This window comes from Xenopus laevis, chromosome 6L, assembly GCF_017654675.1.
Source record: "Xenopus laevis strain J_2021 chromosome 6L, Xenopus_laevis_v10.1, whole genome shotgun sequence".
Taxonomy (NCBI): Eukaryota; Metazoa; Chordata; class Amphibia; order Anura; family Pipidae; genus Xenopus; species Xenopus laevis.
The window spans coordinates 43,830,950-43,848,396 of NC_054381.1; the positions used below are offsets into that span (position 1 = coordinate 43,830,950).

General features: G+C 38.3%; 1 protein-coding gene across 1 annotated transcript in view; it reads right to left on the bottom strand.

Moving 5' to 3' along the window:
- Window positions 1-17,447, bottom strand: part of jazf1.L (JAZF zinc finger 1 L homeolog) — a 189,833-nt gene that overhangs the window by 20,616 nt on the left and 151,770 nt on the right. The window contains exon 3 of the mRNA XM_018267419.2: window positions 14,265-14,461. Coding sequence (XP_018122908.1) covers window positions 14,265-14,461 — 197 coding nt within the window. The remainder of the gene's footprint in view (window positions 1-14,264; window positions 14,462-17,447) is intronic.

A 17,447-nucleotide genomic window follows, 5' to 3' on the forward strand; every position in this document is an offset into this window, starting at 1 on the left:
AGTAAGACAGTACCTTGTTAAATGTATGGTAATGGAAAACATATATATGGTACTGTTTTTAGTGGGCTTAAAGCAGTGGTCCCCAACCTTTTTTGGCCCAGGTACCGTTATAGAGCCAACTTTTTTTTTGTAAGGACAGGGAGGGGTCAACAGCGTCCAATTTGGCCCACCACGTTAATTGATCGCTAGGCTCGGCGGCACAGTTCAAGACTGTCAGAGGCCCAGTGGTTGCGGACCCCTGGCTTGAAAAGGTGGTTCCCCTTTAATTTCAATTTTAGTATGATTTAGATATTGAGATATTTAGATAGATATTGGTCTTCATTTTTAATTCTTTGTGGTTTTTCAGTTATTTAGCTTTTTGATCTTCAGCTCTCCAGTTTGGTATTAAAGCAGGGTATTATTTACTTTAGAAACCAGGCTGTGATTTGAATGAAAGACTGAAATTTTAATCCAATTTTAATCCCACAGAGCAAGAGATTTTTGTGCGCAGGGATCAGTGACACCCCCTCCTATATAAAAGCTAGAAAGGAAGACAAATAACTAAAAATTATAACAAAAAAAAATAATGAAGACCAAAGTTGCTAGGAATAGGACATTTTATAACAACCCAGAAGGTAAAGGTGAACCTCCCCTTTGAGTAATGATGCGCCACATTGCAAAGAGACAACCTTGTTTTCATATGTCAAAAAAATTACGTGCTCTAAAAAGAATTCAGATTCTTTGAATGGATGCAATGAACTTCATATGAAGTTGCATTACGTACATGTTGTTGCTGTTTCTAATAGGTCACAATGGAAGAGGTGCGGTTATCTATGCATTGTTTGGCTATGGTTTGGTTGCAACTAAACTGGCATTAAAATGAATTCAATTGCGTGTGCATGTTTTTGAGAATGAGATGGAAGTTGTAGCTATCATTTTTGGATTGCTTCACCGGTGTGCGACATTAAAATGCCATTAGTGTGCAGTTATGTTGCCACAAGTCTGTTGTTTTTATTGATGCAATCCACTGTGGAAACCCTGAAATTATCGTTTATCCATCATGGTGGTAACTGTAGGGTTTCTCAGCATCAATATGTATCAGAGCAGACTGGGTAGATGAATTGGAGCTGAGCACAACTATATGGAAGTGAAAGAAGCATTTTTGGACGCAAGAACCTTTAGGACACAGTCACCCATGGCGTTTTTACATTGCATTTTTAAAAAACGTACAGCCGAGCATAAATGTGCATGAAATGAAGCCCTATTGAAAATAATGGAATACGCACTATAGCAATTAGTGCAGGGCGCTTGTGAGCCAACATCCGCCAAAAGACGCCAGTATTTGCGTTTTTAAGCAGAAATGTCAATACGCTAAGGAAATGCCGTATTATTGAACTCTATGGGATCTGCAGGTTTGGAAATACACTTACCTGAAATACACTGTGTATTTTCAACATCGCGGCCAAACTCTCGTGAGATGGATTTCACATATACGTATTTACGGCGTTGTATGCTGGTGAATTAATTACGTTGCATATTGATGAACAGCAGCTACATTCTGCATGTATATTTCCACTTGCCTTTTTTTTTTTTTTACAAAAGTGTACTAAAATTGTGGAATTGTGGGAAACGAGAAAAAACAGAAATGCATGTTGGGAAAAGAAAACTACTGGCTGAAAAACTCATATTTTCATGTGTGTGGTTTCATCGGCGTATTTACGATCGGCTGCGCGTTTTTAAAAACACAACATAAAAACACCATGTTTGACCTTGCCCTTAATCAATGCCATAAATACATGCAGCATTTGCATCCATTGTAGTGCAACCACATTTGTGGTCATTTATAAGGCTTTGAAGGGTAACATAAAGATTAATGCTCTGGAAGGCTACAGATTTATTGTTTTTGCTATGAATGTATTTATTATACTATGTTTTTATTTATACTATTATTGTTTTTGCTTGAATGTTTATTACTCCTCTTTCTAGTCCCTCTTCTATTCATATTCCAGTCTCTTATTCAAATCAATGCATGGTTGCTAGGGTAATATGGACCTTAGCAACCATATTGCTGAAATTGCAAACCGGAGAGCTGCTAAATAAAAAGCCAAATAACTCAAAAACCACAAATAATAAAAAATGAAAAGCATTTGCAAATTGTCTCAGAATATCACTCTCTATGTTACACTACGAGTTCATTTAAAGGTGAACAAACCCTTCAAGTAAAAAGTTGCACAGCCCCAACATTTGAAAAATAGAAAGAGCGATTAAAAAGATCTGTGCGCACAGCATGGCATTTTTTTTGACAACACCAATTTTATGGCCACACCCAGTAATACCACATCCATTTTACCAAATTTGTCAGATTATGGAAGTCTTGAACACATTTCTGGGAGTTTTAGGGTCAGGTTTTACTGTAATAATAGTTTTGCTAATGAAGGCGAATTTCTCCAAGAGAATTTTAAATACTTACAAATGTATCTTTGCTTATCTTAAATTGTTATAAAAGTGCAGCTGCTGAGTATTCTGGCTCTCTGCCAAGAGCATCTTATTTAATTACATTTCAGAAACAATGTATCTGTTTCTGACTATTCAGTGCCGAAGATCAAAGAGAAACTCAAGACATTTCAGTAACAATCCGGGAATGTGTGCTGAGCTTTCAAAATCGGGACTGTCCTGTGAAAAAATGGTGCATTTGGGAGGCATGCCCTGGGTGATTATGTCTAACCCCATATGTAATAAAAGGCACTATGTTTGCACAGCGTAGTAATCCACAGTAACTAATGCTATATGCTGATTGGTTGCTACAGGTTACCAACCTAAACCCAGGTGCAGTACATACCCCATAAGTCTTTGTAAAGTGAACCAGCCTTCTATGTAATGTCATTAATAACCAGAGAAAGGGGAGAGTCTAATTCCGAAGAGCTCCAATTTTCAGCCTTAGCCTTAACCCTCTGACACTCACAAAGATGCCATTGCCATATTGTCTTTGGTAAATAGTTCATAAGGACTTAAAATTACAAAAGTGTTAATAGAGTTATATTGATGGTTAAACTAAACCCCTTGATTTCTAGAGAACTCTGTACAGAAAATAAAGATACATCAATCCGCAGTTACCTTTTACCCAAAACACTACCTCAAGAGTAATCCCATAAGGCCAGTATAATAAAGCCTAACTGGCATATAAATGTAGCACTTTGCCAAAGTGAAAACCTTGTCGCTTACAAATCCCATAACTACTGACCCAGATCACTAAAGGAAAATTCAGATGGTTTCTATCTCTCCATGGTTAGACCTGTGTCCCATGCTGTCAGCTGAGTGTTATGGGAGAACATATTCACGGTGTGGGATCACTGTAAAGGCACCGATTTTGGCATAGTGAATGGCATTGTGATTCTAAATAATTATTCACTATATATTAGCTAATAGGTTATTAGTATATGTAACTGATATCAAAAGCAATATTTATCTGGCTGCTTACATTCTCTGCACCCCTGGCTCTGACTCCTGAAACAATGGTGCAAGACAGCTGATTAAACAACCTGGAGGACACCTGAATCAAAAAATAGAAAGCAACAAATAACACTGCTTTGTAATTTCAATAATGAATAGTTTTAAAATAATTAGAAATTTGTAATAAATGGACATTGGAAAGGTGCTTAGATTAACATTTTATTTCACTCTGCAAAAAAATGAATTTTCCAAAAAAATGAAGTTTCCACCCTTTTGGTTTTGAATTGGACAGCCTGGTTTTTCAGTGGGTTGTCAACAGGGGTGTATTAATGCATAGGCTACCATATAGTGATGTGTGGGTCGGGATTTTCCCCACCCGCACCCAGTCGGATGCATTTGCTGGGAGAAGATCCTGTGATTTCACTGAAATCGTGCTGAACTTGATCTGGAATAGAGATTTGGGATGCATGCATCCAGCCCAGCATTAGCCTAGAAGGAGGGCTTGTGTGGATATAGCCTATGGGGCCCACTGGCTATCTGGTTCAAAATGGTTCAACAGTCTAAAAAACAGGCAGAAACAAGCCAATCCTGTATGAGCACAGTAACCCCACCTGTGACATCATAACCTCGTCCAAATACATCATAGCTCCACCTCCAACATCACTGGTCCCACCACTGACCTCATTAGTATACCCTGTGCCTGGTATTAATTATGGCAAAGGTGAAAACACTAGGTGACGGATCCCTTTCTCTAAAGATACTGGAGCTCAGTTACTAACAAGGGTGCTAAATTGCACAAGTGCCGTTCACAACAGGCTTTTAATTTTTATTTTGTACTTGAACACAAACACACAAAAAATTATTTACCTTATAAACAGTAAATAACCCATAAAGACAAAACTTCCAGAAATTGTATTATTTGAGTTCTTCTTTATGATTAAATTCAACAAGGCTACAAACCTTCCATAGCAGCAGTATGGTAGCTGCAAAATAATGCATGACTTATAAATCATTGAAATGCTAGCGTATACCATTAAAAATAATTTATCGCATCCATGTTGCTAATGTAAGATATATTACGGTGAACACTGCAGCTGCTGCCAGACTTCAAATGTCTTTACAGTCAAGATCTATATCTTCTTAAATGAGTTCTTTATGTGAGAACGACAGTTCTTATTGTTTTATGAAATGTTCCTAAGTAACAGTGTTCTCTTTTGTAGCAGGAATTATGAAACAAGCATTTCCTCCATCAATATGTCATCATTGCTCAAGCAACACATCTGTACATCGAACACAATTTCCTTCAGCTGATTATTTCCAAAGCACAATATTGGATCGGAATGTCCTTCCCAGGCATATGCTCTGCTTTTCCTCCATTCAAGTCTTAGAGATGCAAAATGGGGTTAGAGCCAGTGCACTGAACACACAGATACAATAATGCATTAAAATGTCATACAACTAGAATAAATGCGCCTCATACAGAAGATTAGTCTTGCTTTGTAGTATAAAAGAGTCACTTATATATATATACTGTATATATATTTTATAATGCCCCGATATAGTCAAAGTACTTTATTTTTCCGCAGATATATTGATGATATGATCATTATTTGGCCAGGTACCAAAGAGGATTTTGTCACTATGGTTGATGAGTTAAAGGGGTTGTTCACCTTTGAGATAACTTTTAGTATGATGTAGAGAGTGATATTCTGAGATAATTTGCAATTTGTTTTAATTTTTTATTATTGAAGGTTTTTGAGTTATTTAGCTTTTTATTCAGCAGCTCTTCAATTTGCATTTTAAGCAATCTGGTAACTAGGGCCCAAATTACCCTAGCAACCATGCATCGATTTGAATAAGAGACTGGAATATGAATAGGAGAGGTCTGAATAGAAGGATCAGCAATAAAAAGTAACAATAACAATATATTTGTAGCCTTACAGATCATTTGTTTGTTAGAAGGGTACAGCGACGCCCATTTGAAAGCTGCAAAGTATCAGAAGAAAAAGACAAATAACTATAAAACGATGAAAATAAAATAATGAAAACCAATTGAAAAGTTGCTTAGAATTGGTTGTTCTATAACATACTAAAAGTTTGTTTAAAGGTGAACCACCCCTTTAAATAAACTTGACAGTCCTGTCAGATTTACTTTTGATATCCACCCAGAGAGAATACACTTTCTGGATGTCAAACTCTTTTTGAATAGTGATCATTTGGAGTACACTTTATTTAGAAAACCCACTGATAAAAATGTATTACTCCACTATAAGAGTCGTCATCCCAGCCCGATGAAAAAATCTTTACCCATCTCGCAATTTTGCAGAGTGTTGAGGAACAACTCTGTCAGTCATCTGGCGGAGCAACAACAAGATGAGATGTGGGTTCGATTTAAAGATAGAGGTTATCCTGACAAGGTTCTACATGATGCTTTGACAATTGCTAGGGGACGGTGTGATAGGGTGTACTCTTCCCCGCTTAAGGAGCCTAGACTTACCTTCAGCACCAAATACACTGGGGGCACCAGTAAACGAAGTAAAAATTTAAAAGATTACTGGAAAATTATTGAGACTGATCATTATCTAAAGAGGGTTATTCCTGCACCTCCAATGGTGTGCTATAGGCGAGGTACAAATTTGCGTGACCTTCTTCCAATTAAAAGAAATTAAAGAAATATATGACACCCGGTGATTCTTTTTTTCACCCACATACAGGCAAAAGCTTTGCGATAAGGAAACATTTTATCTGTACTACCTGCCATGTTATATATCTAGTAACTTGCCCGTGTGGTCTATCCTATGTCAGTAAAACAGACCAGACATTACGTCTATGGATAGATGGCCACAGGTCTGCAATTAGTACCGCTTTTAGAGATGGGAATACTAACAAACCTGTAGCTAAACATTACCTAGAGAAGGGACGCAGTCTGCCTACCTTTCGATACATAGCGATTAATAGCATTTCCCCCCCCCCAGGCGTGGGGGTGAAAGGTCCAAAATGCTTCTACAGAGAGAGGCATTCTGGATCAAGAAATTGAACACGCTAGCACCCCATGGTCTAAATGAATACTGTTCCTTTCTATGCTTTCTGAATCAACGCTAAATGCTTCATATCAATGATACATATAGTTTTTTTTTTTCACAACAATGTAATGATATATGTCCCTGTGGAATTGTTTTTATGCAATGTTTCCTGCTTGTATCATACACTTGTGATAATTCTATTCAATACATTCTTTTGGTGCAGAGTTTACCTTCATGTCACATGGTTGATGGGGTCGTCCACGATTGGGTAAGTGTCATGCCTTTTTATCTATTTATACCTGATGTTTTTACTGAGAACTAGGTCTTGATAAAGGTCTTAGGTGGAGACCGAAACGTTGGCCTGTCTTTCTTTTTAAATGGATTAATACAATGTTTATTTTTTAACTTTTTCAAAAACAACCGGTGTGCTCCTACTTCTTCCAAGATATATGAATGAGCAAACTAATGAAGCACCCGGTCATTCAAAATGGTGAACGGAGGCTTCTGGACTATATATACATATATACATATTGTTTATTATACTATGCTCTTTTATAGTGTAAAAATGTAAAACAAATAATGTACCCGTGTGAGTACGGTTCCCTTTATTTTACCTTAAACGGGTTGTTCACCTTTAAATTAACTTTTAGTATGATGTAGAGAGTGATATTCTGAGACAATTTGCAATTGGTTTTCATTTTTTATTATTTGTGGTTTTTGAGTGAAGCTTTTTATTCAGCAGCTCTCTGGGCCCTAGCAACCACACACTGTTTTGAATAAGAGACTGGAATATGAATAGGAGAACTGCTGAATAGAAAGATGAGTTATAAAAAGTAGCAATAACAATACATTGGTAGCCTTACAGAGCATTCATTTTTTCGATGGGGTCAGTGACCCCCATTTGAAACTGAAGAGTCAGAAGAAGAAGACAAATAATTAAAAGCTATAAAAGAAATAAATAATGAAGACAATTCTAAGCAAATTGAAAGTTGCTTAGAATTGGACCTGCTATAACATGCTAAAAGTTAACTTAAAGGTAAACCACCTCCCTAATGCACAGTACAGTATAAGCACCTGTAACAGAGTCTGTGTGCAGTGAAAACTGCAGTGAGCACTCAAGGTAATGTTTCTGTAAGACTTAAAGAAATGGTGTGTGTTGCGCACATTTATTTTATTCCATATATATTATTTTGATCATCTATCTATCTATCTATCTATCTATCTATCTATCTATCTATCTATCTATCTATCTATCTATCTATCTATCTATAATATTAACCAGGGAATGTCTGCTGGAGCTTGTCTGCTGGAGACATTAAAAAGATGGCAGCAAGCATTCCTTCACACAGTGATATTTATAAAGGAATCTGAACTTTAAATCTCCAGGACAGAATTACGATGTTTTCATTTTACACTCCATTAGCATTCTGGTACTTTTGAAAAGTTATGATTTCTAGCTAGCCCAGTTCTTACAGCTCATATATCGCAGCATATCTTACGTTTTAAGTCCTGCTGAATTCGGCTTAGAACAAGGGAATAATGTATTTAAACTGTATGAATCTGAAATCTGAGTGGGCAGCAGGGGTGTAGCTACAGAGGAAGCAGACCCTGCAGTTGCAGGGTCCTGAAAGAGTAGAGTGCCCATTGAGGATCAAATTATTTAGGAATTTCAATATATATTGGTAAACCTAGCAACATTTTAAGACCCTAACTTGAATTTGTTGTGGGGCCGATAACATCTAGTTACAGTATACCACTGGTGGGCTGGGTATGCATGGTCATTGCAGATTAGGGATCTGGTCTGAAAATAATACAATTTTCAGTTTAGCTATGTTGTGAGGTAAGCACCCCACGGTCATCTGACACCTCTCAGACTGCTAGGCAATGTCCTTTTTCTGTCTTTGTAAGGAACTTATCAAAGGGCTATGGGAGGTGTTTAGGAAACATTAAGTGATCCTTAGAGGCAACGGCAGAATAGACAAGCCTAAAGCCGGCCATGGACTTGCATATTTTTATGCTATATCAGACCAACAAACGTCCATTCAAATCTTCCCATCTGCAACTAACCATTTAGTTTAATATAAAGTAGTAAAGAGAGCAAATCACATGATGTCAAGGCCATTAATTGACAGACAGCAATCCTACAAAAGTTAGGTCCGACAGATAGTATTGACAATCTCCCATTGATATCGTCAGATAGGCAATACATGCAGAGATCTGATCGTTAGCCGACATAAATCTTTTAACCTGAACGCCATGGCACGAAAAATGTCAGGACAATCCACACACTGTCCTAAAATTGTAGAATCTTCGTTTTGTACGATAGTATCTTTGCGTCTATGGCCAGCTCAAAACCATAAACTGAACCAAATACACCATCCAGGGGGAAAAGTAAAAGGAATATAAATATACATATACCTCAAAATATGTCCATTATTAAAAGAAAAAGGATTGGGACCATTTAGTTTATATCAATTCCAACCAAAAAAATCCTTGACCTACTTACTACTCATCTAAAACTTCACAACTCAATGCAGCTTTACTCATGTAACATTCAGCCGTGGTCTAGTCAGAATGCTGTAGTTTGACTACAGCTAGAAAGCCATTGGCTATTTAGTCCCTGAATATAAGGGAAAAGTACGTTTATTTGTAGAAAAATACAGTTGTAGAACGTACACCCAGAAAACATTTAGAATGGGCACTGATAAACCACTTCAACATCAGAAGATGATACTATAGCAACCAAAACACAAACCTGGGTGTCCTGCGAGGATTTCACTTAAAATATTTTCAGCTGCTTTATTACTGTAATTGGAATCCACCTCCAGCTACTTTATCAACATGGACAAGATAACCCCAAATGTTTTGCTAATGATTTATTGCCAATAAGACTTCAAAGTCGCAGTCTAGACTCCAGTAAGTTTGGACTTGTTAGAAATGTACAAAGAGCAGCAGTCAGGTGTAGAATGCCGACGAAGAAGAAACCATTAGTGACAACACTTAAATGCAGTTTAATGATTTTTTGTACGACACTCCCTAATTATACACTTCAGATACACTTAGCAAAACACAAATGTTTCACTAAGACTGAAAAGATTTTGAAGGCTGAATTATAAAGGAGCTCCATATAAGCTAAAGTGAGCCATAAGAATCTATGACTTGAAAGAGCATGTAGTCAAAAAAAACATTATTCCTTTATTTTCAGATTCATTTTAAAAAAAAAAAGAAAAAGAATTGAAAGTATGCCAAAAATTCTGCACTGTGCTGACAAACTGATATTACCAGCTTTCCAGAACTTGATTCTTTGCTGCCATAAATCTAAGGGGGTCATTTATTGAAGCTCGAATTTTTCTGTTCGGCCTTTTAAAGGAAAAAACAAACTTTTCCAGGAAAAAAGTAGAATTTTTCAAGATTTATTATACCCTGAAGCTGCTAAAAGTCAGAATACGAAAATACGAAAACCTACTGAGGTCCTGTAGAATCAAGGGCAGATGTCCCTTTTCCAATTTGAAGATATTGTGGTCTGCACTGGATTACATCCAAAAATCTGAAAAATCCAGGGTTTTCGGACGATAACTCGAAAAAAACGAGCAATTTGGGAGTCTGAGTTTTTCCGCGATCTTATCGAGACTTTCCCAAACCAAATGTTTTTATTTATAAATGAGGTGAAATCATGGATGGGAGTTTGGTTGAGTTTGTTTTTTAAAATTATGAGAAAATTTGAGCTTTAGTAAATAACTTTTTTAATGAACACAGGTATATAAGGCACAGGATATCCTGTGACCTCACCTCTGATGAAGTGCCAGAAAGGGGCATGAAACTCGTCAGGTGATCTAACATGTCATAGGGTAGGAGTACATCTGCAAAGGATGCCTGTTTGTTGTTTTAATTATTCTAATAAAGCTGGACAGTGATTTTTATCCCATGTGTTTGGAATGGCTTTCTCGCCCACTAAATCCCCTACATATGATGTCCACTAGATTGGAAACCAGTAAGAGGGAACCAGCACACCATTGGGATTGGACACAATGAAAGAGTGGCCACAGCATGGACTTGTGAGTTTCTTTCTCTTTAGTAAATAACCCCCTAAGTGTATACGTATGCATATTTGCCCCGGGCACTGAAAGAACTACAAGTCCATGTGTACAACTCTAAGCCCTTGCTCCTGAACAAAACTTTGTGTTAAATAACTTGCATTTCCCTACACAATTTTTGTATTACTGCCTTTAAAGGGGTGGTTCACCTTTTAGTATGTAATAGAATGTCTCATTCTAAGCAACTTTTCAATTGGCCTTTATTTTTTATATTTTATAGTTTTTGATTTATTTGCCTCTTCCTCTGACTCTTTCTCTCTTGAGTTGACAGCTGCCTGAATAGAAAGATAAGTAATATAAAGTAACAAGAACAATAAAATGGAGCCCAACAAAGCAAGTTTTTTTGGCTGCTGGGGTCACTGAAAAGCTGGAAAGAGGCAGAAGAAGGAAAGGAAGAGTCAAGGGCAAAAAAACACAAAGACCAGTTGATAAGTTGCTAAGAATAGGGCATTCTCCAAAAAACTCAAAATTAACTTAAAGGTGAACTAACCCTGCAAAGGGTGCCAAAAGCACACATGCAGGGCCTGAAAATGAAGGGTAATACTATGGAAAGCAGGCAAAAGTTGAATAAAGGGAATCTTTAAAGGCAAATAGGTCAAGAATAAATATAGGGGACAAATGAAGGCAGTACTTGCAAACAAAGTTTTATGTGATTTGGGAAAATTTAGAAATATAAAGCCACTGCGTAAAATGAAAACAATATTGTGCTATACAGAATCTAAATTAAATGTCATCATGTCTTTCTGCACTCCCTCAGGACTGCACATTGTAAAAATACAATATGGGAGGCCAATTCCTTTAAGTTATGCCCCATGGCTGAGAGCATCCCCATGGAGATCGGATATGACAGTTAGTTGCAACATGAAAGGGAGGAATATTTTTTATTCACTAAAACCATCACATACGTATTTGCATATAGAATACTGTCACTTTCTGATTCTCCAGCTGTTGCAACTGCAACTTCCCCGGCACAGTTAACATAGCTGGTTCCACAGCATCTGGCATGCAGAATTGTACCTTGGCTTATAGAAGTAACATAAGCGACAACTATAGTGAATACAGCATCTGAATTCACTCATGCTATACATGCTGAAGTTAGCATGTTGATTTTGGAAGTCACAACACCAATGGTAATATTATTTCTAGTCTGACAAACATGACTAAAAAAAGCTCATGTTAATGTTCAAAATACCGACCTCTCAAACTTCAGGTTACAGAAAAGGCGAAAGACTGGAAATATTAGCGCCAGGACAAAATTTACTGAGTGAAAACAGAAAAATATTTGGAAGACAGAAGCAGGCTTCCTCATTAATTGCTGGCATCCCCTTCCTTTGTACGGCACAGATTCAAGGGCTCGGTAATGCGTCTGACAGACAGCGACTTGGTTACCTCCGGACCACACCATAAATTGGCATTCGCAGCAGTGGTTAAGTAGAAAGTCGCGTCTTAAATCTTCCCTGTAAAAGGAGCCAACTAAAACAATATTCTGCACTTTTTCTCTGTTAATTAGTGAGGTTACATATTTGGTTAATGTTAACCCCTTAATAGCTCTTAAAACCCCAATGCACTGAGCAACAGCTGAGCTTTGTTATCTGCAGGTAGGGCAATTATCATCACTTCTTTTGATGCAACGTAAGAGCATGAAAGTACCCAGGTAGTTACAGATTTAAAGGATTTACCATTGAATATTCACTCATAATTGTGTGCTTTTCCTTTCCCATAATCACTGGAGCTGTAGTATACCATCAACTAAAGAATTTCTCTCTCTATCAAAAGCATAGATTCTTACATTCTGAGATCCAGATGGCCTAATTTGGAACAGTTACCCTTCCATTTGGGAATATTAGCTTGCTACGTTGCAATGAATATGACATGGAGATGGAAAGGGAATAATGTATCATACTTGTATCACCGTGATTTTCCTTTCCTGTCCGACTTCATTTCATCCGTTTCCCATCCCTTTTTCAGTCGTTTCTAGAAGCTTATCACTAGACAGCCAATTGGGGTGGGGTTGAGCGTTTAAAGCTTTGGGGAGGGTCCATCAGATGGGAGCACTGGGGCGGGGCGATACTCAATGAGTATGACATGGAGTTCGCCAGGAAAGGAAAGTCACGGAAAGTATGATACAATTTTCCATTTTTCCTTGTAATAACAAGACAGTAACCTTGTACTTGATCACAGCTAAGATTAATGAATCCTTATTTGAGGCAAAACAATCCTATTGGGTTTAATTCATGTTTACAAAATTTTTTTTAGTAGACACAAGGTATATATGTTGATACAATTTATGGAAATTATCTGGAAAGCTCCCAAACATTCTGTATAACAGGTTTCATACCTGCACACAAATATGAAGCTTCTAGTAGTAACTATGGCTCCAATTCATGAAGTCAGACAACTGCAGACTAACTCTCTCAGAAAAAGTTTTATAAATGATCTCCTTAGATATCAAACTAAAATGAGCCCCTTGATTTAATGTTCCAGTTCTTTCTGTAATTCAGTGATGTTGGGCTGCTACAGGAAGCTGTAACATGGTTTTCTGTACTGTGTGAAACATTTTATAGAGCTAGGATTTTCCAATTATTTCTGTGGCATGTGACTGCACTTTGATTTTTAATAATGTTCAAATAAAAAAATGAAACCAGATACTCACTGGCATGTGGAATACCTTTTTATTGTTATAATCGCAGCTGTTCATTAATCCACTACCATCACAGTGTTCAATATTCTTTCCCTAAACCCAGTCCCATGGTACTCTGTATTAGTCTTAACACAAATTAGGGGCCTATAGACATTACCCAGTTTTATGGCATGACTGATAAAACTATCCTGAGTTGTTCTTGATCATAAAAAATATACAGTGCACAATAATTGGGGTGCTCACACATTCACTTTGGATGATTAACTATTTACATATTCTTGTCGGTCAGGAAAATAAATACTTACATTGAGATATGAATGTCATTGTATATATACTGGTCATGGAGGGAAAATCTCTCCCCAATTTGAAGATTGCATAGATGGTTTTAAAGCAGGAGGATGAATTTATGACATGTATACTTATATCATATGAAAAGTCAAAACTTCAATGCAGTGTCTCGTGTCAATGATGTGGGATAAGACTTTCCAATCCAAGGGGCTTAGCATGTCTGGTAAAAGTTTGCTCACTTGTTCCACTCACTCTTTATGTCCCACAGGCTCAGAGAAATGTCTGTTTTATATATATATATATATATATATATATATATGCCATAAGCATACAGAAAAAAGCTGGGAGAATTTTTTTCTCTTTCCTCTCCTGATCAAGAAATAAGTAATTAATGCTTTCTAAAAGTAAATTATAATTATCCTTTATTGATAAAGCACCAACATATTTAGCAACACTTTCTACAGCCTAGTGTATAGTAAAAGATAGCTGACCTATAGTAAAAGATAGCTGACCTATAGTAAAAGATAGCTGACCTATAGTAAAAGATAGCTGACTTATCTTTAGCAGCCAAACAGATTTCTGTATTCATTTTTTTATTTTTATAAGACTGGTCAAAGCCAATTGCTGTTTGGTTGCAATCTAGAATTTTAGCAAATGAGCTAACATACACTGAATGCAAGCCAAAGACAGTAGTATGTCTCCTTAAGGTGCATTGATATCTCAGTTTGGAATGGTTGGGAATTCAGGTATAAGTGTGCCACTGTTTCAATAGAAGAACTAAACCCTTACCTGTAGGAGTGCTACTGCGAAAGGAGGAGGATGGTGTGATTGGTGGAGTGACTGGAGGCGTGAGGCTGCCGCTGCCATGGCGTGGAGGGGTAGACACATTTCCGCGGGATACGGAACTTGATAATGTCAATGAGAGCTTAGGCTGGATTTTTTTCTTTAGTGTTTCTTGTTCACGTCGGGCTGCATCAGTCATGAATCTAAAAAAGAAACAAGGAAAATACTTTATTTAAAACTACAGATCTTATAACACCAAACTGAATTCACGGATATCAAGATTCAGCTCAACATTGATTGTCTATAGGTACAGAATGCAAAAGGAGTTCTGCTTAAGACAGGTATTAGGAACAGGTGTCCTTTGAGTTGCAGCATGCTGCATGCCTCACCAAAATACACATAACCAATACTTTCATGGTTTTCAAGCTATAGCACCATATCTTCATGTACTAGATGGGCAATTGCTAGTACCTAACTTCTACATTGGTTGTTTGTGAAATGCTTTCATTTTTTTTTTTTAATAGTTAACTTTTTATTAACATTTCCAAAGGAAAAAAAAGTAAAAGGGGATACAGAAAAGAAAAAGGGGGGGGGGAGGTACAGCAAGTCCATATGCAACTATTACATTCCATAAGCACACAGAATAACATCATACAGAATTCAAGGCAATGTTGGCAAGTGCACATCAGTCCAAGGGTCCCAAATATTCCCAAACTTCCCAGGGCATCCCCTGGCTTCATAGGTCAGTTTGATCAAAGGGAGCATGTTATTAACATATTGTACCCAGTCACCCTGTTTTGGAGGTATAGGAGCCATCCACTTCATAACAATTATTTTCCTAGCATAGTAGAGGAGGGATCTAACTAGAACTCTTGTTCTGGTTGCAATAAGAAAATCATCCACTAGGCCCAGCAAACAAATCTCAGGGGAACAGACGGAAGGAAGGTCAAGAATGTACTGAATATGGTGTGTTACCGCTGCCCAATATCCATTGATGACTGTACATGTCCAAATCATGTGCCAGTAAGACCCATCCTGCTCTCCACACCGCTTGCATAGTGGTGCAGGGAGTTTCCCCATGCGATATAACCTGTTGGGAGTGAGGTAAGTTCTTAGAATAAATTTATGCTGAATAAGCTTGTCCCTGGCACTAATGAGGAAGCTATAAAGATTCCCTGTCACTTCATCCCACTGATCAATACTGAGATTCGGAATATCTCTTTTCCACGCAGCTAAAGCTTTATCAAAGGGTTTGGGACCAGTTTCCACTATTATGGCATATAATTTGGAGATCATTTTGGAGGTGTCCTCGCGTCTGAGCTGGCTAAGCACCCGGGGTTCCTCTAGTACCATGTCCCCTGTCCCAAACTGAGCCCGAAATACATGGCGGAGTTGGAGATACCTATACATGGGCATATTTGGGGTCCCAGTTTTGTCTCTCAATGGGTTCATATCAATAAAGGTCGAACCATCCACCAAATCTGCCAGATACCTGATTGCCTTGGGTGCCCAATATCTAGTGATCTCTGTATCTAGAAAATGGTGCAAATGGGAATTGCCCCATAGGGGAAGCGCTGAGGATACAATTGGAGGTTTGGTTCGGGTTAGTTTCATTACTGCCACCCACGCTAACCAGGGAGCTTTCATGCAAGGTGGAAGGTGTGGAATATCCTTCTCTTTTCTAAAAACACAGTTCCGTAGAGCCTCCAGAGAGCCCACATATTTGGCTTGCAGAATTACATTGGGATTTTCCAGGTCCTGTGTTAGCCACCAATTAATGTAAGCCAGCTGGGCTGCCAGATAATAAGCATAAAGATTGGGCAATCCCAGTCCCCCTCTATCATACGGTGCTATTAACGTGTTCTGCGACACTCTCGGAACTTTATTACCCCACAGAAAAGGTCTAATCAGGGCTTGTATAGAGTCTAAGGTGTCTTTAGCTATGCTCAACGGTGAATTATGTAGGACATATAGGTACTTTGGTAAAAAGATCATTTTGATTACGTTAGTTCTGCCCCAGAGAGTAAGGGGAAGTGAGCCCCAGGATATCAATGCTGATGTGAGCTGTCTAGTGATAGGGGAAATGTTTAGGGGTACAAATTGCTCTAAGTCCCTATGGATGTGGACCCCCAGATACTTGAAGGTAGTGACCCATTGCAGTCTGTGGTCAGCTGCCAGACCAGGGTCCAGGTCTTGTTCCAGAGGGAAAACTACAGACTTGGCCCAGTTGATGCGTAAACCGGCTTACCTAGTAAAAGTATCAAACAGGTCTAGTACCCCTATCAAAGAAGGACCCGTGTCAGCTAAGTATAACAATACATCATCCGCGTATAAGGAGATTTTTTCCTCAATGTCGCCATATTTGAGCCCTTTAATCTGCGGTGAAGTTCTGATCTGTATGGCCAGCGGTTCAATAGCCAGCGCAAAGAGAAGGGGGGACAGAGGGCACCCCTGCCGGGTCCCCCTTCCTAGCTGAAAACTATCAGTTATAAATCATTAACCTGTACTTGGGCCGTTGGATTTTGGTATAGGAGTTTGACCCCACTGAATATACCGGTCCCCAAACCCATATTGCCTCATGATTCCCCATAGATAGGCCCATTCAATAGAATCGAAGGCTTTTTCTGAGTCAAGCGACAGTATCACCCTGGAGCCTACATTGTCATGTGGGACCTGCAAATTAAAGTAAAGCCTCCTTAAATTTACATCCGTAGCGCGATCAGGCATAAAACCCGTCTGATCAGGATCTACCAATTCGGTGATAACTAGCTTGAGCCGGATAGCCAACACTTTCGCTAGGATCTTAGCATCTACGTTGAGAAGGGATATTGGACGGTACGACCCACAGGATTCCACATCTTTCCCCTCTTTATGTATCAAAACAATTAAGGCATTACTAAATGATGGAGGCAATGCACCCTGGTCATAGGCCTGAGCTAGAATATCACACAATGTACCTGTCACTTTCTTTCCCAAGGCCCTATACCATTCTACCGGTAGACCATCAGGTCCAGGAGATTTCGAGGTCGCCATTGCACTGATCGCCTCTTGAATCTCGGCAGCCGTTATAGGGCTATCTAACAGAGCAGCATATGCGGGATGATGTTTGGGGAGAGGTATGGTAGTTATGAAATCGTCCAACTGCGTCTGGGAGTAATTGGCTTGGGTACTGTACAAGTTGGAAAAATA